We start from the raw sequence: 25,502 nt of genomic DNA, 5'->3' as shown, positions 1-25,502 counted from the left end.
AGTTCATTCAGTGATCATGGGCCTCTTGTCTGCATCTCTGATCATTCTTCTCCTTGTATGAGCTGGAAGTTTAGAGGGACGGCCAGGTCTTGGTAGATTTGCAGTGGTCTGATACTCCTTCCATTTCAATATTATCGCTTGCACATTGCTCCTTGGGATGTTTAAAGCTTGGGAAATCTTTTTGTATCCAAATCAGGCTTTAAACTTCTTCACAACAGTATCTCGGACCTGCCTGGTGTGTTCCTTGTTCTTCATGATGCTCTCTGCGCTTTTAACGGAACTCTGAGACTATCGCAGTGCAGGTGCATTTATACAGAGACTTGATAAGACACAGGTGGATTGTATTTATCATCATTAGTCATTTAGGTCAACATTGGATCATTCAAAGATCCTCACTGAACTTCTGGAGAGAGTTTGCTGCACTGAAAGTAAAGGGGCTGAATAATTTTGCACGCCCAATTTTTCAGTTTTTGATTTGTTAAAAAAGTTTGAAATATCCAATAAATGTCGTTCCTACTTCATGATTGTGTCCCATTTGTTGTTGATTCTTCACAAAAAAATACAGTTTTATATCTTTATGTTTGAAGCCTGAAATCTGGCAAAAGTTCGCAAAGTTCAAGGGGGCCGAATACTTTTGCAAGGCACAGTACATGTATGGTAAAGCCTTTTTGTAATCGGACACAGTGGTGGGATTAAGAACAAGTTTATCTTTAAAATGGTGTATAATACATGTATGGTTGAGGAATTTTCATTATGAGATTTCTGTGTTTTGAATTTGGCGCCCTGCACTTTTACTGGATGTTGGATGCTAAAGTCCCACGTACCCTAGAGAGGTTAATCTCTGAGTTAAGGAACCGGGTCATACACACATGCCTTAACAGGCTGACTACCCCCACACCATATTATTCAATTATTGCACCCACACTGCTCGCACGTGCCAACGAGCGCCGGCGTTGCCAAGGGCTAAAATAGAAGTCAGTTCCATTTGTGACGCAGATCACGCTGCAAGTCCTGCCTCTACCATCTCCTCATTGGTTTATAGAAGCAGGTACCCACGTGCCATCTCCTCATTGGTTTATAGAAGCAGGTACCCACATGTCATCTCCTCATTGGTTTATAGAAGCAGGTACCCACGTGCCATCTCCTCATTGGTTTATAGAAGCAGGTACCCACGTGCCATCTCATCGGTTATACCCATGTGGGTGACTGAAAAACGAACGAGGTCAGTGGCGGTAATGCACCTAATTTATGACAGTTGCCAATCACAATATAAAGTCAAGAGAAGAAAAAGCCTGGAAGGAGGTGATGACTAGAAACAATTCAGTTGACAGTTTTATGTGTCGATTAATTGTCAGAGTAGAGGACCTTGTGCATTTCAGGTAAAATAAAAACTCAATGTTATATCCCAGGACAAATTAGCTACCAACAGCAAGTTAGCTAAATAGGACAAATTAGCTAGCAAGTGCAAGCTAGCTAGCGAAATTGCCATACATGTTTAATGCTTTTCGACCTGTCCCCAAGTTAATGTAATTGGTTCATAGTTTGTTTTGATATTTTAACCTGCGTGTCGTGATCGGGTTTGATGTGGGGGGACAAAATAAATGTATGCACGATGGCGCAAGCACGCAGCCGGTTTGGTTTCGGTGTTAAGGGTACTGTTAATCTCTGAGTTAAGGAACCAGGTGTCATAAACACATGCCTTAAGGGTACTGTTAATCTCTGAGTTAAGGAACCAGGTGTCATACACACATGCCTTAAGGGTACTGTTAATCTCTGAGTTAAGGAACCAGGTGTCATACACACATGCCTTAAGGGTACTGTTAATCTCCGGGTTAAGGAACCAGGTGTCATACACACATGCCTTAAGGGTACTGTTAATCTCTGAGTTAAGGAACCAGGTGTCATACACACATGCCTTAAGGGTACTGTTAATCTCTGAGTTAAGGAACCAGGTGTCATACACACATGCCTTAAGGGTACTGTTAATCTCTGAGTTAAGGAACCAGGTGTCATACACACAGCCATCCAGTCTTACCTCCAGAGGAAAGGGTTTCCCCCCTGGTGGACGGGGGCTGACAGGGGGCCTTCAGCGTGGGCAGGGGAGGAATGGAGGAGGAGGGAGGGCTGGGAGGAGGAGGTGTGGATGGAGCGAGGGAGGGAGGTGGGGGAGAGCAGGTGCTGCAGGAGACTGCTGTTGCCATGGCAGCGGTGCTGAGCGGCCGGCCAGATTCTATGGGTCGACGCGGAAGGACGGGAGGAAGGAAAGAGGGAAGGTCGTCTGATAAACAACACTATGTACTACTGGCTTAAATCCATGAAGCCATCATCAAAATATCCCCCCCCCCGTACTAAGGAAGCTGTGGTGAGGGGCAGTGGAGCCCCCTCACACTCCCCAGTGCCAGCTCTCTGTTGGCAGGCTGGGTAGAGAGGGGCCATATGGGTCTGGTCTAAACAGGCTTGGACCCCCTTGTGATTGGCCAGAATGGGTGACAATATGACCCTGGCAGCAGTCTGCTGTGTGCATTTGTCTGTCTCTGACTGGGCAGTGACCTGGTATTCACACCAACCCCCCCTAACCTCTCCCCGTTCTTTTCTTTCTCTCTTTCCCTTCACCACTCCTCCCGGTTTTCCGTTATGCCTGAGTGCTCATGTGTGTTTCCATGGCTGTGTGTGATGTGTACTGCATGTTTGAGGGGTGTAAGCGGACACTGCCTGGCCCTGTCAATCACTCTACTCTCAGACCTACAGCTCCACAACACACAGAGGGAGGGAATCACACAAACATACCGTAAGGGCAGTTAACCCTTTGTGGTCAGTGTGTGTGTCTTACTGGATATGCAGGGCAGGAGCTCCTGGCCTCTCCTTCCTCCTCTTCATCATGTTTCCAACGGCAATGGTAAAGCAAGGGGCCGGCTCGGGGAGTCAGTGCTGCTCCAGTGAACTCTGCCACCTTTCCATCAAAGCCATGCTGGCCAATGAGCTGACAGCTCACTTCCTCTCACAACAACAACACTGCAAAACAGACACAGCCCTTACGGACTACTCATTCATAACACACAATGAGAAGAACAGTGTGTGTGAGTAACAAAATCCAAAATAAAGTTGCTCTCTAGGCTAGTGTCAGACTGGTCAGTACATAGACATGTATGCCAGGTATCTAGGCTAGTGTCAGACTGGTCAGTACGTAGACAGGTATGCCAGGTATCTAGGCTAGTGTCAGACTGGTCAGTACATAGACAGGTATGCCAGGTATCTAGGCTAGTGTCAGACTGGTCAGTACATAGACAGGTATGCCAGGTATCTAGGCTAGTGTCAGACTGGTCAGTACATAGACAGGTATGCCAGGTATCTAGGCTAGTGTCAGACTGGTCAGTACATAGACAGGTATGCCAGGTATCTAGGCTAGTGTCAGACTGGTCAGTACATAGACAGATATGCCAGGTATCTAGGCTAGTGTCAGACTGGTCAGTACATAGACAGGTATGCCAGGTATCTAGGCTAGTGTCAGACTGGTCAGTACGTAGACAGGTATGCCAGGTATCTAGGCTAGTGTCAGACTGGTCAGTACATAGACAGGTATGCCAGGTATCTAGGCTAGTGTCAGACTGGTCAGTACATAGACAGGTATGCCAGGTATCTAGGCTAGTGTCAGACTGGTCAGTACATAGACAGGTATGCCAGGTATCTAGGCTAGTGTCAGACTGGTCAGTACATAGACAGATATGCCAGGTATCTAGGCTAGTGTCAGACTGGTCAGTACATAGACAGATATGCCAGGTATCTAGGCTAGTGTCAGACTGGGCAGTACATAGACAGGTATGCCAGGTATCTAGGCTACAGTGTCCTCAGTGTTCTGTTCTCATCTAATACTGGCAAAGCAGGGCTTTACAGCTGAACACTGATGAGTCACACACACCATGTCTCTACCTGACCCAGTTATAACAACATCAAACCACTCACTTCCCTGTCTTACAAACACACACTGGCACATACAACAACAGTCACACACACAAACACCAAAACACAAGCACAGTGAGCAGAGTCCGCAGCTTTCTAGAAGGTTCCTCAAGTCCCATGGGTCAGACCAGAAACCCAACAGGGTTACTGTCCCCCCCTATCCTGGCTCACTGACCACTCAACTGACAGGGTCACAGGTCACGTATAGGTTAGCATTGGTTGAAAATAGCCGTTACATAAATCCTCCCCATGCACCAGGGTTTGAGAGAGCTTCTCTGAGTATCTCCGGGCTAAGATCTCTGATCCTGGGGAAGGCTTGTCAGTTAGTCGCTCGGTTCAGAGGAGTGTCCTTGTGGTCTGGCTGACTGCTCTTTCTAACAGTCTGACAGGAGTGTCCAAAGGGAGAACTTGGCCATGGTGACTGCCTCTTCAGCCAGCCAGCCAGCCAGCCAGCACGCGAGAGCGAGAGAGAGAGAGAGAGAGAGAGAGAGAGAGAGAGAGAGAGAGAGACTGTCGACTGAGCTACCATCACTCCCACACACACAAACACACACACACACACACTGTGAGCAGCAGAGTACAGAGAGAGAGAAGTCCAGAATACAGTGACACACAGCACTAATACGTCCAGCTGACAGCAAGGCACAGGGCATTCTCATGATATCACAAGACCCTGAGGGAGGTGCAGCTGTCACCCTAAGCCTGACCCTGCCTTATCCTGGCTAGCCTTACCCCCCCCCCTCTCTACACCTCATCCCTTTCTTACCCTGCCTTATCCTGGCTAGCCCTACCCTCCCTCCCCCTCTCTCTACACCTCATCCCTGTCTTATCCTGGCTCGCCTCCCTCCCACTCTCTCTACACCTCATACCTGTCTTACCCTGCCTTATCCTAGCCATGAGGTGTAGAGAGAGGGAATGGGAGGGTAAGGATAGCCAGCCTTACCCTCCCTCCCCCTCTCTCTACACCTCATACCTGTCTTACCCTGCCTTATCCTGGCTAGCCCTCCCTCCCTCCCACCTCCTCTCTCTACACCTCATCCCAGTCTTACCCTGCCTTATCCTGGCTAGCACTCCCTCCCACCTCCTCTCTCTACACCTCATCCTCGTCTTACCATGCTGTATCCTGGCTAGCCCTTCCTCCCACCTCCTCTCTCCATACCTCATCCATGTCTTACCCTGTCCTATCCTGGCTAGCCTCCCTCCCCACCCCCTCTCTACACCTCATCCCTGTCTTACCCTTTCTAGCCCTCCCTCCCTCCCCCTCTCTACACCTCATCCCTGTCTTACCCTGCCTTGTCCTGGTTAGTCCTCCCTCCCCCTCTACACATCATCCCCGTCTTACCCTGGCTAGCTATTCTTCCCTCCCCCCTCTTCTCTCTCTCTGTCTTGGGAATCAGAGGTACATTCCTGGCGAGGGAGCCTGTCTACGTGTGGGTTAAATGCAGCTCACATGCAGTGACGGCAGGGACAATGGATCTGAATCAATCAGGCTACAGTAGAGGCTTTGGTTACAACTAGCTTAGCGCTGTAGCATCACTAGGCTAATCCCGCCTGATTAGTGGACTGACGTACGACCACACGGCTACAGGACATGAGACTGTCATTACCCAGACTAATCTACTATAACAGTCTAGGACCTATTCCATAAGGCCATCAGCAGAGGTAGTTAACTGTTACAGTACACTCCAATACAGGGTTAGGTTCTGATTAGGTTAGACTGTGGTTAGAGAATAGAGAGCAGATACAGTAGTACAACTGTGGGTATAAACGGGAGGATGATGTGTGAGTGTGTGTGTGAGAGAGAGAGCGAGAGAGGACACAAATGAAGTGAAACTATCATAAAGTCACACGCAAACACACACGCGCGCACACACACACACACACACACACACACACACACACACACACACACACACACACACACACACACACACACACACACACACACACACACACACACACACACACACACACACACACACACACACACACACACACACACACACACACACACACACACACACGAACTACCCCGCAGCACCCAACTGGGATGAAATAAAGACAGACTTTCACAAGGCAGGCCTGTCTTCAAAAGACACTGTTGGGTACTAGAGATAAAATAAACAACTTTTGTGTTGAGTTTTGGGGTTAGTTTTCAGAACGGAGCCCGTGAATGGCTGGCTGGCGGGCGGGCACCAGGGTTCTAAATAGACCAGCAGCATGGATCCAGTGAGGGATACTGAGCTGTTCAAGGAAGAGAGAGGGTGAGACTGTAGAGCTACAGTTCTGCTGCACCCTAATGACCTTTCACCTTTACCCTGTGTCAGTCAAGCCTTCGAGACAGACAGAACACACCCAGACATGCAACCAGGTGACACTGTGTGACAGCTCAACCACACACACAGGCTAAAGTAACACTACATTTACATTACATTACATTTAAGTCATTTAGCAGACGTTACCTACAGTTGAAGTCAGAAGTTAACATACACCTAAGCCAAATACATTTAAACTCAGTTTTTCACAATTCCTGACATTTAATCCAAAATATTCCCTGTATTAGGTCAGTTAAGATCACCACTTTATTTTAAGAATGTGAAATGTCAGAATAATAGTAGAGAGAAAGCTTTAATTCAGCTTTTATTTCTTTCATCACATTCCCAGTGGTCAGAAGTTTACATATACTCATTTAGTATTTGGTAGCATTGCATTAAATTGTTTAACTTGGGTCAAACGTTTCGGGTAGCCTTCCACAAGCTTCCCACAATAAGTTGGGTGAATTTTGGCCCATTCCTCCTGACAGAGCTGGTGTAACCGAGTCAGGTTTGTAGGCCTCCTTGCTTGTACACACTTTTTCAGTTCTGCCCACACATTTTCTATAGGATTGAGGTCAGGGCTTTGTGATGGCCACTCCAATACCTTAACTTTGTTGTCCTTAAGCCATTTTGCCACAACTTTATGAGTATACTTGGGGTCATTGTCCATTTGGAAGACTCATTTGCGACCAAGCTTTAACTTCCTGACTGATGTTGCTTCAATATCGCCACATAATGTTCCATCCTCATGCCATCTATTTTGTGAAGTGCACCAGCCCCTCCTGCAGCAAAGCACCCCCACAACATGATGCTGCCACCCCAGTGCTTCACGGTCGGGATGGTGTTCTTCGGCTTGCAAGCCTCCCCCTTTTTCCTCCAAACATAACGATGGTCATTATGGCCAAACAGTTGTATATTTTTGTTTCATCAGACCAGAGAACATTTCTCCAAAAAGTATTATCTTTGTCCCCATGTGCAGTTGCAAACCATAGTCTGGCTTTTTTTATGGCGGTTTTGGAGCAGTGGCTTCTTCCTTGCTGAGCGGCCTTTCAGCTTATGTCAATATTTTTTAAACTTTATTTAACAAGGTAAGTCAGTTAAGAACCAATTCTTATTTTCAATGACGGCCTAGGAACAGTGGGTTAACTGCCTGTTCAGGGGCAGAACGACAGATTTGTACCTTATAGGACTCGTTTTACTGTGGATATAGATACATTTGTTCTGGGATTGATTTGCACTTTCGCACCAAAGCACGTTCATCTCTAGGAGACAGAACGTGTCTCCTTCCTGAGCAGTATGACAGCTGCGTGGTCCCATGGTGTTTATACTTACGTACTATTGTTTGTACAGATGAACATGGCACCTTCAGGCATTTGGAAATTGCTCCCAAGGATGAACCAGACTTGTGGAGATTTACATTTATTTTACAGGACTGATTTCTTTTGATTTTCCCATGATGTCAAGCATAGAGGCACTGAGTTTGAAGGTAGGCCTTGAAATACATCAACAGGTACACCTCCAATTGACTCAAATGATGTCAATTAGCCAATCAGAAGCTTCTAAAGCCATGACATAATTTCCTGGAATTTTCCAAGCTGTTTAAAGGCACAGTCAACTTAGTGTATGTAAACTTCTGACCCACTGGAATTGTGAAACACTGAATTATAAGTGAAATAACCTGTCTTTTAGCAATTGTTGGAAAAATGACTTGTGTCATGCACAAAGTAGATGTCCTAACCGACTTTCCAAAACTATAGTTTGTTAACAAGATATTTGTGGAGTGGTTGAAAAACTAGTTTTAATGATTCCAATCTAAGTGTATGTAAACTCATTTTAATGACTCTAATACAAGTGCATGTAAACTAGTTTTAAAGACTCCAATCTAAGTGTATGTAAACTAGTTTTAATGACTCCAATCTAAGTATATGTAAACTAGTTTTAATGACTCCAATATAAGTGTATGTAAACTAGTTTTAATGACTCCAATCTAAGTGTATGTAAACTAGTTTTAATGACTCCAATCTAAGTGTATGTAAACTAGTTTTAATGACTCCAATCTAAGTGTATGTAAACTAGTTTTAATGACTCCAATCTAAGTGTATGTAAACTAGTTTTAATGACACCAATCTAAGTGTATGTAAACTAGTTTTAATGACTCCAATATAAGTGTATGTAAACTAGTTTTAATGACTCCAATCGAAGTGTAAACTTCCGACTTCAACTGTATGCGTTGGGGTGTTAACATATAAACGTTAAAATGTTGTTTTTTAAAAAGTTTTTAAACTGGGATTTTTAACGTTAATAAAAATATCTAACCAGGGTATCCTGAGTGGCGCATCGGTCTAAGGCACTGAATCTCAGTGCTTGAGGCGTCACTAAAGACCTGGGTTCGATCCCAGGCTGTGTCACAACCGTGCATGACCAAGAGTCCCCTAAGGCAGCGCACAATTGGCCCAGCGTCTTCGTGTGGCAGGCCGGCTTCTGTTGTCAGTTGAATGGTTGGCCCAGCGTCTTCCTCCAACACATTTTGTGCTTCTGGGTCAAGCGGGCGAGTGTTTTTTAAAATTTATTTATTTTATTTTATTTCACCTTTATTTAACCAGGTAGGCCAGTTGAGAACAAGTTCTCATTTACAACTGCGACCTGGCCAAGATAAAGCAAAGCAGTGTGACACAAACAACAACACAGAGTTACACATGGAATAAAGAAACGTACAGTCAATAACACAATATAAAAATCTATGTACAGTGTGTGCAAATGGAGTAAGGAGGTAAGGCAATAAATAGGCCATAGTGGCGAAGTAATCACAACTTAGAAATTAACACTGGAGTGATAGATGTGCAGATGATGATGTGCAAGTAGAAATACTGGTTTTCAAAAGAGCATAGTTCTTTTTTTCTTTTTAATATGGGGATGAGGTAGGTAGTAGGTTGGGCTATTTACAGATGGGCTGTGTACAGCTGCAGCGATCAGTAAGCTGCTCTGGCAGCTGATGCTTGAAGTTAGTGAGGGAGATAGAAGACTCCAGCTTCAGTGATTTTTGCAATTTGTTCCAGTAATTGGCAGCAGAGAACTGGAAGGAAAGGCAGCCAAATTAGGTGTTGGCTTTGGCGATGATGAGTGATATTTACCTGCTGGAACATGTGCTACGGGTGGTTGTTGTTATCGTGACCAGTGAGCTGAGATAAGGTGGAGCTTTACCTAGCGTCCTTCTGTAGCTCAGTTGGTAGAGCATGGCGCTTGTAACGCCAGGGTAGTGGGTTCGATCCCCGGGACCACCCATACGTAGAATGCATGCACACATGACTGTAAGTCGCTTTGGATAAAAGCGTCTGCTAAATGGCATATATTATATTATATTATTATAGATGACCTGGAGCCAGTGGGTCTGGCGACGAATATGTAGCGAGGGCCAGCCGACTAGAGCATACAGGTCGCAAAGGTGGGTAGAATATGGGGCTTTGGTGACAAAACGGATGGCACTATGATAGACTACATCCACTTTGCTAAGTAGAGTGTTGGGAGGCTATTTTGTAAATGACATTGCAGAAGTCAAGGATTGGCAGGATAGTCAGTTTTACGAGGGTGTTAAGAAGCGTGGTTTGGCGGGTCATGTTTCGGAGGACGCATGACTCGACCTTCGCCTCCCGAACCCGTTGGGGAGTTGCAGCGATGAGACAAGATCGAAATTGGGGAGAAAAGGGGGGCAAAAATATAATAATAAAAAAAACAAATCTATTTCACGTAGATGGAGAACGTGGGTCAATTTCCGCAACAACTAAGTGTGTTGAAGCGCGAAGCTCAACTTCTCCCCTGTTTTGGTGCCCTGGCCAACACGCTGTAACAGTGTGAAGCAGACCCGTGGACATGCACAGTTATTACTGTGTGTGACTATGTGAAGTGAAGTATCTCGCTCATCTCAATATCCTAGCCTATTCATTGATGATAGGCCCTGCATAACTGAAGTTGCGAAACATTGCAAGCCAAGAAATTACGAGATAAAGCTTTTGATTGCTGAGAGACAGGCCTAGTGAACTGTTCTGACTCTGTCTGCCTGGTGGCCGACCTGCAAATACTGTACCCCTCCCCCTCTCTCCATCTCTCGCTATGAAAGATGTAAGTGTTTGTGTTCTTGGAAGTACGGCAAATCCTCCGTTCCAGAAATACTGAACCTTAGGAGTCGGAGTAAAATCTTGACAGTGAAATAAGAGTCTGTGTGTAAGGAGTCGAGGAATCAATTATTTTGGAGTCGACTCTCCACCTCTACATCATGGTTGTTAACAGTTGGTAAAATGGCAGAGAAAGACAAGCGACTGCAGTCCTGTATGATAATACTTTGAGAAGTTAAATGGGAAGGAAGTGCAGCTGCGTTGTGAATTCACATGTTATTTTTATGTAACTTTATCACTTTAATGGAAACCGAAAAATTAAATGGCAGTTTAAAGGTTAAAATTCCATTTGTCACATCACACCTCTTCGGTCTTAATGGAAAGTCATTACGTAGAAGTATAAATCACTATGTCTTGTCTAGCCTATATTCTGTATCTCTTTGGTATCCACACTCCATAGCATGCTATAGCATATGACGTTTGCGGTAAACTGAGGAGAAATGGTCTGTTCCATGTCTGCCCTCGGCTGAATCGAGTTGATGATCCCCACTGTAGGGCCCAGTGGAGATCTGACTGGCTATAGCAGTCCACTTTCCTCTCTCTCACCCCCCCCCCTCTCTATCTCTCACCTCCCTTTTTCTCTCTCACCCCCTCTCCCTCTTTCGCTCTCCCCCCTCTCTCCATCTCACCCCCTCTCTCCATCTCACCCCCCCCTCTCTCCATCTCACCCCCTCTCTCCATCTCACCCCCCTCTCTCCATCTCGCCCTCCCTCTCTCCATCTCGCCCCCTCTCTCCATCTCGCCCGCCCTCTCTCCATCTCACCCGCCCTCTCTCGCTCTCACCCTTCTCCATCTCAATCCCCCTCTCCATCTCACCCCCTCTCTCTATCTCACCCCCCTCTCTCTATCTCACCCCCTTCTCTCCATCTCACCCCCTTCTCTCCTCTCGCTCTCACCCCCTCTCGCTCTCACCCCCCTCTCGCTCTCACCCCCTCTCGCTCTCACCCCCTCTCGCTCTCACCCCCTCTCGCTCTCACCATCCTCTCTCTCTCTCACCATCCCCCCACCTCTCTCTCACTCTCATCCCCCCCACCTCTCTCTCACCGTCCTCTCTCTCTCTCACCCCCTCTCTCACTCTCATCCCCCCACCTCTCTCTCACCGTCCTCTCACCCCCTCTCTCACTCTCATCCCCTCCACCTCTCTCTCACTGTCCTCTCTCAGTCTCTCACCCCCACCTCTCTCTCACTGTCCTCTCTCAGTCTCTCACCCCCACCTCTATTTCACTGTCCTCTCTCAGTCTCTCACCCCCACCTCTCTCTCACTGTCCTCTCTCAGTCTCTCACCCCCACCTCTCTCTCACTGTCCTCTCTCAGTCTCTCCCCCCACCTCTCTCTCACTGTCCTCTCTCAGTCTCTCACCCCCACCTCTCTCTCACTGTCCTCTCTCAGTCTCTCACCCCCACCTCTCTCTCACTGTCCTCTCTCAGTCTCTCCCCCCACCTCTCTCTCACTGTCCTCTCTCAGTCTCTCACCCCCACCTCTATTTCACTGTCCTCTCTCAGTCTCTCACCCCCACCTCTCTCTCACTGTCCTCTCTCAGTCTCTCACCCCCACCTCTCTCTCACTGTCCTCTCTCGTCTCTCCCCCACCTCTCTCTCACTGTCCTCTCTCAGTCTCTCCCCCCACCTCTCTCTCACTGTCCTCTCTCAGTCTCTCACCCCCACCTCTCTCTCACCGTCCTCTCACCCCCTCTCTCAGTCTCTCACCCCCACCTCTCTCTCACTGTCCTCTCTCAGTCTCTCCCCCCACCTCTCTCTCACTGTCCTCTCTCAGTCTCTCACCCCCACCTCTCTCTCACCGTCCTCTCTCTCTCTCACCCCCACCTCTCTCTCACCGTCCTCTCTCTCTCTCACCGTCCTCTCACCCCCTCTCTCAGTCTCTCACCCCCACCTCTCTCTCACTGTCCTCTCTCAGTCTCTCCCCCCACCTCTCTCTCACTGTCCTCTCTCAGTCTCTCCCCCCCCACCTCTCTCTCACTGTCCTCTCTCAGTCTCTCCCCCCACCTCTCTCTCACTGTCCTCTCTCAGTCTCTCACCCCCACCTCTCTCTCACTGTCCTCTCTCAGTCTCTCACCCCCACCTCTCTCTCACTGTCCTCTCTCAGTCTCTCACCCCCACCTCTCTCTCACTGTCCTCTCTCAGTCTCTCCCCCCACCTCTCTCTCACTGTCCTCTCTCAGTCTCTCCCCCCACCTCTCTCTCACTGTCCTCTCTCAGTCTCTCCCCCCACCTCTCTCTCACTGTCCTCTCTCAGTCTCTCCCCCCACCTCTCTCTCACTGTCCTCTCTCAGTCTCTCCCCCCACCTCTCTCTCACTGTCCTCTCTCAGTCTCTCCCCCCACCTCTCTCTCACTGTCCTCTCTCAGTCTCTCACCCCCACCTCTCTCTCACTGTCCTCTCTCAGTCTCTCCCCCCACCTCTCTCTCACTGTCCTCTCTCAGTCTCTCCCCCCACCTCTCTCTCACTGTCCTCTCTCAGTCTCTCCCCCCACCTCTCTCTCACTGTCCTCTCTCAGTCTCTCCCCCCACCTCTCTCTCACTGTCCTCTCTCAGTCTCTCCCCCCACCTCTCTCTCACTGTCCTCTCTCAGTCTCTCACCCCCACCTCTCTCTCACTGTCCTCTCTCAGTCTCTCACCCCCACCTCTCTCTCACTGTCCTCTCTCAGTCTCTCACCCCCACCTCTCTCTCACTGTCCTCTCTCAGTCTCTCACCCCCACCTCTCTCTCACTGTCCTCTCTCAGTCTCTCACCCCCACCTCTCTCTCACTGTCCTCTCTCAGTCTCTCACCCCCACCTCTCTCTCACTGTCCTCTCTCAGTCTCTCCCCCCACCTCTCTCTCACTGTCCTCTCTCAGTCTCTCCCCCCACCTCTCTCTCACTGTCCTCTCTCAGTCTCTCCCCCCATCTCTCTCACTGTCCTCTCTCAGTCTCTCCCCCCACCTCTCTCTCACTGTCCTCTCTCAGTCTCTCACCCCCACCTCTCTCTCACTGTCCTCTCTCAGTCTCTCACCTCTATTTCACTGTCCTCTCTTATCATTTTCTCAGCAGACCCCTCTCCATCTCATCTTAGTAACAGTGATCTAGAGAGCTCCACCAATGGTAGTGTCCGTTTCAGTGTAGCCGTTACACAATCCTATGTTTGGATGGATGAGCTCACAGACCATGCCCCGGCAACAGGTCCCTCAAGTCCTCCTCAGCAGAGTAAGACCCTCATCAACTTTCTCTAACTCCATGTTCCTCTTTCCACCGGTCTTCAAGGCTGTGTTATACAGCACACAGTACACACAATTGGGTCCTTGAAGGCTGCTACAGTACACACAATGGGGTCCTTGAAGGCTGCTACAGTACACACAATGGGGTCATTGAAGGCTGCTACAGTACACACAATGGGGTCATTGAAGGCTGCTACAGTACACACAATTGGGTCCTTGAAGGCTGCTACAGTACACACAATGGGGTCCTTGAAGGCTGCTACAGTACACACAATGGGGTCATTGAAGGCTGCTACAGTACACACAATGGGGTCATTGAAGGCTGCTACAGTACACACAATGGGGTCATTGAAGGCTGCTACAGTACACACAATGGGGTCCTTGAAGGCTGCTACAATACACTGGATCTGGCTGCTACAGTACACTATCTCTGGCTGCTACAGTACACTATCTATGGCTGCTACAGTACACTAGATCTGGCTGCTACAGTACACTATCTCTGGCTGCTACAGTACACTATCTCTGGCTGCTACAGTACACTATCTCTGGCTGCTACAGTACACTATCTCTGGCTGCTACAGTACACTATCTCTGGCTGCTACAGTACACTATCTCTGGCTGCTACAGTACACTATCTATGGCTGCTACAGTACACTATCTCTGGCTGCTACAGTACACTATCTCTGGCTGCTACAGTACACTATCTCTGGCTGCTACAGTACACTATCTCTGGCTGCTACAGTACACTAGATCTGGCTGCTACAGTACACTATCTATGGCTGCTACAGTACACTATCTATGGCTGCTACAGTACACTATCTCTGGCTGCTACAGTACACTATCTCTGGCTGCTACAGTACACTAGATCTGGCTGCTGCAGTACACTAGATCTGGCTGCTACAGTACACTATATCTGGCTGCTACAGTACACTATCTATGGCTGCTACAGTACACTAGATCTGGCTGCTACAGTACACTAGATCTGGCTGCTACAGTACAATAGATCTGGCTGCTACAGTACAATAGATCTGGCTGCTACAGTACAATAGATCTGGCTGCTACAGTACAATAGATCTGGCTGCTACAGTACAATAGATCTGGCTGCTACAGTACAATAGATCTGGCTGCTACAGTACAATAGATTTGGCTGCTACAGTACAATAGATCTGGCTGCTACAGTACAATAGATCTGGCTTTCCTGTTTAGAGACAGACAGAGAGAAAGACGTCTCTGCACTCAGGGGTCTGAAGAGATAGAATGGTGACAAGTACTCACAAACTGGCCCTCCTTGGAAGACTGAGCTCCTTCTGCAAGAGAGAGAGAAAGAGAGAAATGTCAGTGTGGTTGTCATCAGTTAGAAATATGGATGAATACAGTGTTAATTTGGTTTGCTATTTGGGATGTAAATGAAATGTATTCTGCTTTAATAGACATTTCTGCTTGACATCAAGAGGAAAAGCATGTGTCATGAATACCCTGAGAATTACACTAGGTGGCACTGTGATACCATCTCAATTGGATGAGTAGCAAAGTAAATAGCGCTGTATTGTTTACAGGTGGTGTACACAGAGCACAACATCATGGTGATCAATGGTTTATGTTTTAATGGTCAATGACAGGTATTCACAGCTTGTTCAGTGTAAATATACAATCTAAAAGTAGGTTATTTCCATCAAAATTAGATTCCTTGACCTTCAGTTCTCAAACACATCCACTAGGTGGCAGAGGAGTACCAATAGCAAGGGCTAAGCCAGAGAAACTGCTCTCCGTTTAGAGGACAAGATTCTGCCGCTACAACAGCAGGTTCTGTAGCTACAACAGCAGGTTCTGTAGCTGTATAGTAACAGGTTCTGTAGCTACAACAGCAGGTTATGTAGCTACAACAGCAGATTATGTAGCTACAACAGCAGGTTCTGTAGCTACAACAGCAGATTCTGTAGCTATATAGTAACAGGTTCTGTAGCTACAACAGCAGGTTCTGTAGCTACAACAGCAGATTATGTAGCTACAACAGCAGATTATGTAGCTACAACCGCAGGTTCTGTAGCTACAACAGCAGATTCTGTAGCTATATAGTAACAGGTTCTGTAGCTATATAGTAACAGGTTCTGTAGCTACAACAGCAGGTTCTGTAGCTACAACAGCAGATTATGTAGCTACAACAGCAGGTTCTGTAGCTACAACAGCATATTCTGTAGCTACAACAGCATATTCTGTAGCTACAACCGCAGGTTCTGTAGCTACAACCGCAGGTTCTGTAGCTACAACAGCAGATTCTGTAGCTACAACAGCAGGTTCTGTAGCTACAACAGCAGATTCTGTAGCTACAACCGCAGGTTCTGTAGCTACAACAGCAGATTCTGTAGCTACAACAGCAGGTTCTGTAGCTACAACAGCAGGTTCTGTAGCTACAACAGCATTGTTCTGTAGCTACAACAGCAGGTTCTGTAGCTACAACAGCATTGTTCTGTAGCTACAACAGCAGGTTCTGTAGCTACAACAGCAGGTTCTGTAGCTACAACAGCAGGTTCTGTAGCTATATAGTAACAGGTTCTGTCGCAATAGTAGAAAGTTCTGTAGCAATAGTAGCAAGTTCTGTAGCAATAGTAGCAAGTTCTGTAACTACAACATCAGGTTCTGTAGCTATATAGTAGCAGGTTCTGTCACAATAGTAGCAAGTTCTGTCGCAATAGTAGCAAGTTCTGTCACAATAGTAGCAAGTTCTGTAACTACAACAGCAGGTTCTGTAGCTATATAGTAACAGGTTCTGTCACAATAGTAGCAAGTTCTGTCGCAATAGTAGCAAGTTCTGTCGCAATAGTAGCAAGTTCTGTAACTACAACAGCAGGTTCTGTAGCTATATAGTAACAGGTTCTGTCACAATAGTAGCAAGTTCTGTCGCAATAGTAGCAAGTTCTGTCGCAATAGTAGCAAGTTCTGTCGCAATAGTAGCAGGTTCTGTCGCTACAACAGCAGGTTCTGTCGCTACAACAGCAGGTTCTGTAGCTATATAATAGCAGCTTCTGTCGCTACAACAGCAGGTTCTGTAGCTATAGTAGCAGGTTCTGTCGCTACAACAGCAGGTTCTGTAGCTATAGTAGCAGGTTCTGTCGCTACAACAGCAGGTTCTGTCGCTACAACAGCAGGTTCTGTCGCTACAACAGCAGGTTCTGTCGCTACAACAGCAGGTCTCTAGCCCCTTGGCCAACATGTTCACAGCAACAGCTGCTTTGGTCTCAATAACAAATGATGTGTACTCAAAGACAAAGCACCAACACAGAACTATCTGACTACTGCCTGAAAGACAGAACACAGAGAGAGAGAAAGTATGGGGGAGAAAACATGACTGTTGGAGAGAAAGCACCTGGTCACAAAGACAAACAGACGGAAAGAAAAAGACAGAAATGGAGAGAAAGAGACTGAAAGACAGATTGATATAGGGAGCAGTATTCTGAGCCTGTACTGCAGGCATCTGCTGCTCCAAATAACCAACCATGGTGGATCTATCAAGCCCACTGCCTGACTCCCTGCCTGACTCCCTGCCCGACTCCCTGCCCGTCTCCCTGCCCGTCTCCCTGCCCGTCTCCCTGCCCGTCTCCCTGCCCGTCTCCCTGCCCGACTCCCTGCCCGTCTCCCTGCCCGACTCCCTGCCCGTCTCCCTGCCCGACTCCCTGCCCGTCTCCCTGCCCGACTCCCTGCCCGTCTCCCTGCCCGACTCCCTGCCCGACTCCCTGCCCGTCTCCCTGCCCGACTCCCTACCTGCCTGCCTGTCTCCCTACCTGCCTGCCTGTCTCCCTCCCTGCCTGTCTGTCTTCCTCCCTGCCTGTCTGTCTTCCTCCCTGCCTGTCTGTCTTCCTCCCTGCCTGTCTGTCTTCCTCCCTGCCTGTCTGTCTTCCTCCCTGCCTGTCTGTCTTCCTCCCTGCCTGTCTGTCTTCCTCCCTGCCTGTCTGTCTCCCTCCCTGCCTGTCTGTCTCCCTCCCTCCCTCCCTGTCTCCCTCCCTGCCCGTCTCCCCACCTCTCCCCCCGACTCAGGATGGCCGTCTCCACAGCACTGATAGTACTGATAGTATTATGAATTATTAGTGCATGATGAGCTAATGCAGTGCGTGGGAGAAAACACGTGTGTGTGTGTGTCTATGCTCCGCAATGTGGAGTGTTAGTGTGAGTAAGTCGGGGCTTCTGAGTCAGCGGAACTCTGCGTTTTCTAGAGTCTCTAAATGAACAACAACAACAACAACAACAACAACATAGCCCTCAGGAGTAAACAGGCTGATTCCATTGGAGAACAGAACAGGACTAATGTCATTGACAGCGTGTCTGTGTGCTGCAGAGCCCGGTAACACATTCACTCTATTCCCCTCTCTCTGAAGGCCAAGAGGCCTCAACTCAATTAGCCTGTTCAGAGCTCAGCTGGAGAGCTCAGCAGACCGGCTGATGTATAGATCTTATCAGGGGACTGGAGTGAGCAGGACCAGACCCACTAACTCCATGGAGGAGGAGGAGGAAGAGGAAGGCCAGGCAACACAGTGACACAAGACAGGATACTTTCATTAATACAGCTTTATTATGAGGGTTCAGGATAGAGAGAGGAAAGGTAGAAGAGAGAGGAAGGGTGGGAGGGGAGAAGAGAGAGGAAAGGGAGAAGAGAGAAGAGAGAGGAAGGGTGGGAGGGGAGAGGAGAGAGGAAAGGGAGAAGAGAGAGGAAAGGGAGAAGAGAGAGGAAAGGGAAAAGAGAGAGGAAAGGGAGAAGAGAGAGGAAGGGTGGGAGGGGAGAGAGGAAAGGGAGAAGAGAGAGGAAGCGTGGGAGGGGAGAGAGGAAAGGGAGAAGAGAGAGGAAGGGTGGAAGGGGAGAGAGGAAAGGGAGAAGAGAGAGGAAGGGTGGGAGGGGAGAGAGGAAAGGGAGAAGAGAGAGGAAAGGAGGGAGGGGAGAGAGGAAAGAGAGAAGAAGTACATTCTGCCAACCAGCCACCCACACATTACCCTGTGTATTGTGAAAGGAAGACTCTCAGCATCTCTGTCACTGTGTGTGGCTGCAGCTGCCCCCCATCTTAAGAGTGAGGATATTCACCTTCACCACTGAGACACACTACTGAAGACTTGCTGCCCCCCCATCTTAGAGTGAGGATATTCACCTCCTCCCCAACACCCCAGAGACACACTACTGAAGATTTGCTGCCCCCCATCTTAGAGTGAGGATATTCACCTCCTCCCCAACACCCCTGAGACACACTACTGAAGACTTGCTACCCCCCATCTTAGAGTGAGGATATTCACCTCCTCCCCAACACCCCTGAGACACACTACTGAAGACTTGCTGCCCCCCATCTTAGAGTGAGGATATTCACCTCCTCCCCTCCACCCCTGAGACACACTACTGAAGACTTGCTGCCCCCATCTTAGAGTGAGGATATTCACCTCCTCCCCAACACCCCTGAGACACACTACTGAAGACTTGCTGCCCCCATCTTAGAGTGAGGATATTCACCTCCTCCCCTCCACCCCTGAGACACACTACTGAAGACTTGCTGCCCCCCATCTTAGAGTGAGGATATTCACCTCCTCCCCTCCACCCCTGAGACACACTACTGAAGACTTGCTGCCCCCCATCTTAGAGTGAGGATATTCACCTCCTCCCCAACACCCCAGAGACACACTACTGAAGACTTGCTGCCCCCATCTTAGAGTGAGGATATTCACCTCCTCCCCTCCACCCCTGAGACACACTACTGAAGACTTGCTGCCCCCATCTTAGAGTGAGGATATTCACCTCCTCCCCAACACCCCTGAGACACACTACTGAAGACTTGCTACCCCCCATCTTAGAGTGAGGATATTCACCTCCTCCCCTCCACCCCTGAGACACACTACTGAAGACTTTGCCCCCATCTTAGAGTGAGGATATTCACCTCCTCCCCTCCACCCCTGAGACACACTACTGAAGACTTGCTGCCCCCCATCTTAGAGTGAGGATATTCACCTCCTCCCCAACACCCCTGAGACACACTACTGAAGACTTGCTGCCCGCACACACAGCAGGGTTTCTGTAATGTAGCGCCGGACATTTGACAGGCAGCCCTTTAATAACATTTGATAAATGTACCAGACCCATATGCATTGGGTGCATCACCTGATTAGGGCGTCCAGCCACACTGCTCAGAATGGTACAAATCACATTCAGGTAAATCATCTGAACAGAACATGCAACTCAAGGATGAAATTATGTGCCTCTTTACCGAATTCCAACGCACACTTTGATGATGTTAGAATAACTACCAACAAGACGAGTAACGAACAGTAAAATCACTAGCCTACAGAATGTCAATCTACTATCCACCATAGCAGAAAAGTTGACCTATTCTATTTGTCAGCTTGTCGTTCTATTTGAGAAAGAAATAGCTTATTCCAAAACTCATACAACCAGTAGGGCTTTTAGCCACATCAAAAAAAAAACTTTAAAGGCTGATGTAACAGATCAGACAGAATGCTCAGATAAACTCCTTCACATTATAAGTGCAGGGCAGAAGGCTACGGGCGAATGTTCATTCCATAATGAAATTAGGGGAAAATAGTGTTGTCAAAAGCACACTGCACATGCGAGTGTTTTCATGTGACTGATTTCATGTGACAGAGATGAAAATATCCGTTAGAAAAGTAGAAAGAGGGGAGGTAGAAAGATGCAACAACTAGCAGGGTTTACTAATCTGACTAGGATTGTACCTTTGGTTACTGGATAATTAAATACATTGGATTTTTTTTTAACTATAGAATGTGACAGAACTATAGAACGTGACAGAACTATAGAACGTGGCAGAACTATAGAACGTGGCAGAACTATAGAACGTGACAGAACTATAGAACGTGACAGAACTATAGAACGTGACAGAACTATAGAACATGGCAGAACTATAGAACGTGACAGAACGTGACAGAACTATAGAACGTGACAGAACTATAGAACGTGTCAGAACTATAGAACGTGACAGAACTATAGAACGTGACAGAACTATAGAACGTGACAGAACTATAGAACGTGACAGAACTATAGAACGTGACAGAACTATAGAACGTGACAGAACGTGACAGAACTATAGAACGTGGCAGAACTATAGAACGTGACAGAACTATAGAACGTGACAGAACGTGACAGAACTATAGAACGTGACAGAACTATAGAACGTGGCAGAACTATAGAACGTGACAGAACTATAGAACGTGACAGAACTATAGAACGTGGCAGAACTATAGAACGTGACAGAACTATAGAACGTGGCAGAACTATAGAACGTGGCAGAACTATAGAACGTGGCAGAACTATAGAACGTGACAGAACGTGACAGAACTATAGAACGTGGCAGAACTATAGAACGTGACAGAACTATAGAACGTGACAGAACTATAGAACGTGACAGAACTATAGAACGTGACAGAACGTGACAGAACTATAGAACGTGACAGAACTTGACAGAACTATAGAATGTGACAGAACTATAGAACGTGGCAGAACTATAGAACGTGGCAGAACTATAGAACGTGGCAGAACTATAGAACGTGACAGAACTATAGAACGTGGCAGAACTATAGAACGTGACAGAACTATAGAACGTGGCAGAACTATAGAACGTGACAGAACTATAGAACGTGACAGAACTATAGAACGTGACAGAACTATAGAACGTGGCAGAACTATAGAACGTGACAGAACTATAGAACGTGACAGAACTATAGAACGTGACAGAACTATAGAACGTGGCAGAACTATAGAACGTGACAGAACTATAGAACGTGACAGAACTATAGAACGTGACAGAACTATAGAACGTGGCAGAACTATAGAACGTGACAGAACTATAGAACGTGGCAGAACTATAGAACGGGACAGAACTATAGAACGTGACAGAACGATAGAACGTGACAGAAATGGTCAACAATCAATTAAGTCTGTTTTCAAAATGCATACTGCCTGCCTACAGTTGCCTATATGCACTTGAATAGCGAATGGGAAGCACACTTCAATTAGCAGTTGAGAAATACAAATAGTAGCTATTAAAATTGTGGACATCAAAACTGTTTATAACACACGATTGCATTTAGAATTGTTACGCAATGATTGGGCTTAGAAAAACATGTTTAACTCCAGCAGCAACGAAGGAGCTGTTTGAGAAACAGCAGCTCTCGTGCTGTCTGAAAGACCTTCCACGCACGCACACACAACAGCACACGCACAAGAGCACACGCACAAGAGCACACACACACACAAGAGCACACACGCAAGAGCACACGCACACACAAGAGCACAGGCACACACAAGAGCACACGCACACACAAGAGCACAGGCACACACAAGAGCACAGGCACACACAAGAGCACACGCACACACAAGAGCACAGGCACACACAAGAGCACACGCACACACAAGAGCACAGGCACACGCAAGAGCACAGGCACACACAAGAGCACACGCACACACAAGAGCACAGGCACACACAAGAGCACACGCACACACAAGAGCACAGGCACACACAAGAGCACAGGCACACACAAGAGCACACGCACACACAAGAGCACACGCACACACAAGAGCACACGCACAGGAGCACACAAAAGCGCACCCACACGCACGTACATACCAGCCGGCCAAGTAACCTCTCAAAGGCAGGGTGATGATGAAATTAGATGGAGTGACAGTCTGGATGGCAGCCACAGCACAAAAAGCCAAAAGCAATCTCCTTGATGGAATACAAGCATCAATATTCCTCTAGGTCCAACCATCATGACAGAGAGAGGAGAGGAGAGACATAGGAGAGATAGGGGAAAGGAGAGAGAACGGGAGAGAGAACGGGAGAGAACGGGAGAGAGAGGAGAGAGAACGGGAGAGAACGGTAGAGAGGAGAGAGAATGGGAGAGAACGGTAGAGAGAGGAGAGAGAACGGGAGAGAACGGTAGAGAGAGGAGAGAGAACGGGAGAGAACGGTAGAGAGAGGAGAGAGAACGGGAGAGAACGGTAGAGTGGAGAGAGAACGGGAGAGAACGGTAGAGAGAGGAGAGAGAACGGGAGAGAACGGTAGAGAGAGGAGAGAGAACGGGAGAGAACGGTAGAGAGAGGAGAGAGAACGGGAGAGAGAGGAGAGAGAACGGTAGAGAGAGGAGAGAGAACGGGAGAGAACGGTAGAGAGAGAGAACGGTAGAGAACGGGAGGGAACGGTAGGGAGAGGAGAGAGACCGGGAGAGAAAGGTAGAGAGAGGAGAGAGAACGGGAGAGAACGGTAGAGAGAGGAGAGAGAACGGGAGAGAACGGGAGAGAACGGTAGGGAGAGGAGAGAGAACGGGAGCGAGAGGAGAGAGAACGGGAGAGAGGGGAGAGGAGAGAGAACGGGAGAGAGAGGAGAGAGAACGGGAGAGAGAGGAGAGAGAACGGGAGAGAGAGGAGAGAGAACGGGAGAGAGAGGAGAGAGAACGGGAGAGAGAGGAGAGATAGGGAGAGGAGAGAGAACGGGAGAGAGAGGAGAGAACGGGAGAGAGAGGAGAGAACGGGAGAGAGAGGAGAGAGAGGAGAGATAGGGAGAGGAGAGAGAACGGGAGAGAGAGGAGAGAACGGGAGAGAGAGGAGAGAACGGGAGAGAACGGGAGAGAGAGGAGAGATAGGGAGAGGAGAGAGAACGGGAGAGAGAGGAGAGAACGGGAGAGAGAGGAGAGAACGGGAGAGAGAGGAGAGATAGGGAGAGGAGAGAGAACGGGAGAGAGAGACAGAAAGGAGAGATAAGGAAAGGAGAGAGTGGGCTGTACCACATGGTAATCTGATCAAGTACACTCAGCCAGGACATTTGGCGGGTTGCTGATGTAGGCAGATATAAGAGATACGCCCCTGAGCTAAATGCACATAACAACATGAACTTTACAGGTGAAATACGGCCTGACGGAACCCAACACTCCCACCCTGTGTATAGTTATAGCTACTAGACAGATCAGATAAAGAAATGTTGAATTGACAGATGTAGGCCAAGGTTTCACCAAGTGTCTAACCCAACCCTCTGTCAGTGGTAGAAGTGTGTCCACTAGTCAATAGCTAACAGACAGACAGCCATGTCTCTGTTCCCCCTGCCTGCTCTGTCAGTGAGGAGAGGGGTGAGTGACAGGCCTGGCAGTGCCAGCAGGGTGGCTGGAGAGTGGGCACAGACAACCTCCCTGAGGCCATGGTGACTGACTGACAGAAGGACAGGGCTGCTGAGTGGGCCAGAACAGAGGACCAGAGGAGAGGGAGTTAAATAATCCATCAGTAGTGGCCTGGCATATCACGCGCGCGCGCACACACACACACACACACACACACACACACACACACACACACACACACACACACACACACACACACACACACACACACACACACACACACGTAATTTAGCAGACGCTCTTATCCAGAGCGCGCGCGCGCACACACACACACACACACACACACACACACACACACACACACACACACACACACACACACACACACACACACACACACACACACACACACACACACACACACACACACACACACACACACACACACACACACACACACACACACACACGCACACACACACGCACACACGCGCACACACACCACTTTACACGGCAGCATCACTTTACACACATCTCTCTCTAACACACCTCTCTAATACACATCTCTCTCTCTAATACATCTCTCTCTAATACACATCTCTCTCTCTAATACACATCTCTCTCTCTCTAATACACATCTCTCTCTCTCTAATACACATCTCGCTCTCTCTCTAATACACATCTCTCTCTAATACACCTCTCTAATACACATCTCTCTCTAATACATCTCTCTCTCTAATACACTCTCTCTCTCTAATACACATCTCTCTCTCTAATACACCTCTCTCTCTCTAATACACATCTCCCTCTCTAATACACATCTCTCTCTCTCTAATACACATCTCTCTCTCTAATACACATCTCTCTCTCTCTCTAATACACATCTCTCTCTCTCTCTAATACACACATCTCTCTCTCTAATACACATCTCTCTCTCTCTAATTCCCATCTCTCTCTCTCTAATACACATCTCTCTCTCTCTAATACACATTTCTCTCTCTAATACACATCTCTCTCTCTCTCTCTCTAATACACTCTCTCTCTCTAATACACATCTCTCTCTCTAATACACCTCTCTCTCTCTAATACACATCTCCCTCTCTAATACACATCTCTCTCTCTCTAATACACATCTCTCTCTCTAATACACATCTCTCTCTCTCTCTAATACACACATCTCTCTCTCTCTAATACACATCTCTCTCTCTCTAATTCCCATCTCTCTCTCTCTAATACACATCTCTCTCTCTCTAATACACATTTCTCTCTCTAATACACATCTCTCTCTCTCTCTAATACACATCTCTCTCTCTCTAATACACATCTCTCTCTCTCTCTAATACACATCTCTCTCTAATACACATCTCTCTCTCTCTAATACACATCTCTCTCTCTCTAATACACATCTCCCTCTCTAATACACATCTCCCTCTCTAATACACATCTCTCTCTAATACACATCTCTCTCTCTAATACACATCTCTCTCTCTAATACACATCTCTCTCTCTAATACACAGCTCTCTCTCTAATAATACACAGCTCTCTCTCTAATACACATCTCTCTCTCTCTCTCTAATACACATCTCTCTCTCTAATACACATTTCTCTCTAATACACATTTCTCCCTCTAATACACATCTCTCTCTCTCTCTCTAATACACATCTCTCTCTCTAATACATCTCTCCCTCTAATACACATCTCTCTCTCTCTCTAATACACATCTCTCTCTCTCTCTAATACA

At 47.6% G+C, this 25,502-nt stretch overlaps 1 protein-coding gene across 11 annotated transcripts in view; it reads right to left on the bottom strand.

The window, feature by feature from the left end:
- Nucleotides 1-25,502, bottom strand: part of mast2 (microtubule associated serine/threonine kinase 2) — a 303,372-nt gene that overhangs the window by 104,212 nt on the left and 173,658 nt on the right. For 9 of the 11 annotated variants that reach the window (XM_046300154.1, XM_046300155.1, XM_046300156.1 and 6 more), the window contains one exon: nt 14,925-14,956. In XM_046300154.1, coding sequence (XP_046156110.1) covers nt 14,925-14,956 — 32 coding nt within the window. Of the gene's footprint in view, nt 1-2,035; nt 2,231-2,830; nt 4,668-14,924; nt 14,957-25,502 lie in introns of those variants that run through there. The other 2 variants (XM_046300160.1, XM_046300165.1) reach the window with 2 other exon arrangements.

This window comes from Oncorhynchus gorbuscha, linkage group LG15 (assembly GCF_021184085.1).
Source record: "Oncorhynchus gorbuscha isolate QuinsamMale2020 ecotype Even-year linkage group LG15, OgorEven_v1.0, whole genome shotgun sequence".
Lineage (NCBI taxonomy): Eukaryota > Metazoa > Chordata > Actinopteri > Salmoniformes > Salmonidae > Oncorhynchus > Oncorhynchus gorbuscha.
The sequence above is the reverse complement of the archived record's forward strand: the minus strand, read 5'-3'. Positions and strand labels throughout refer to the sequence as shown.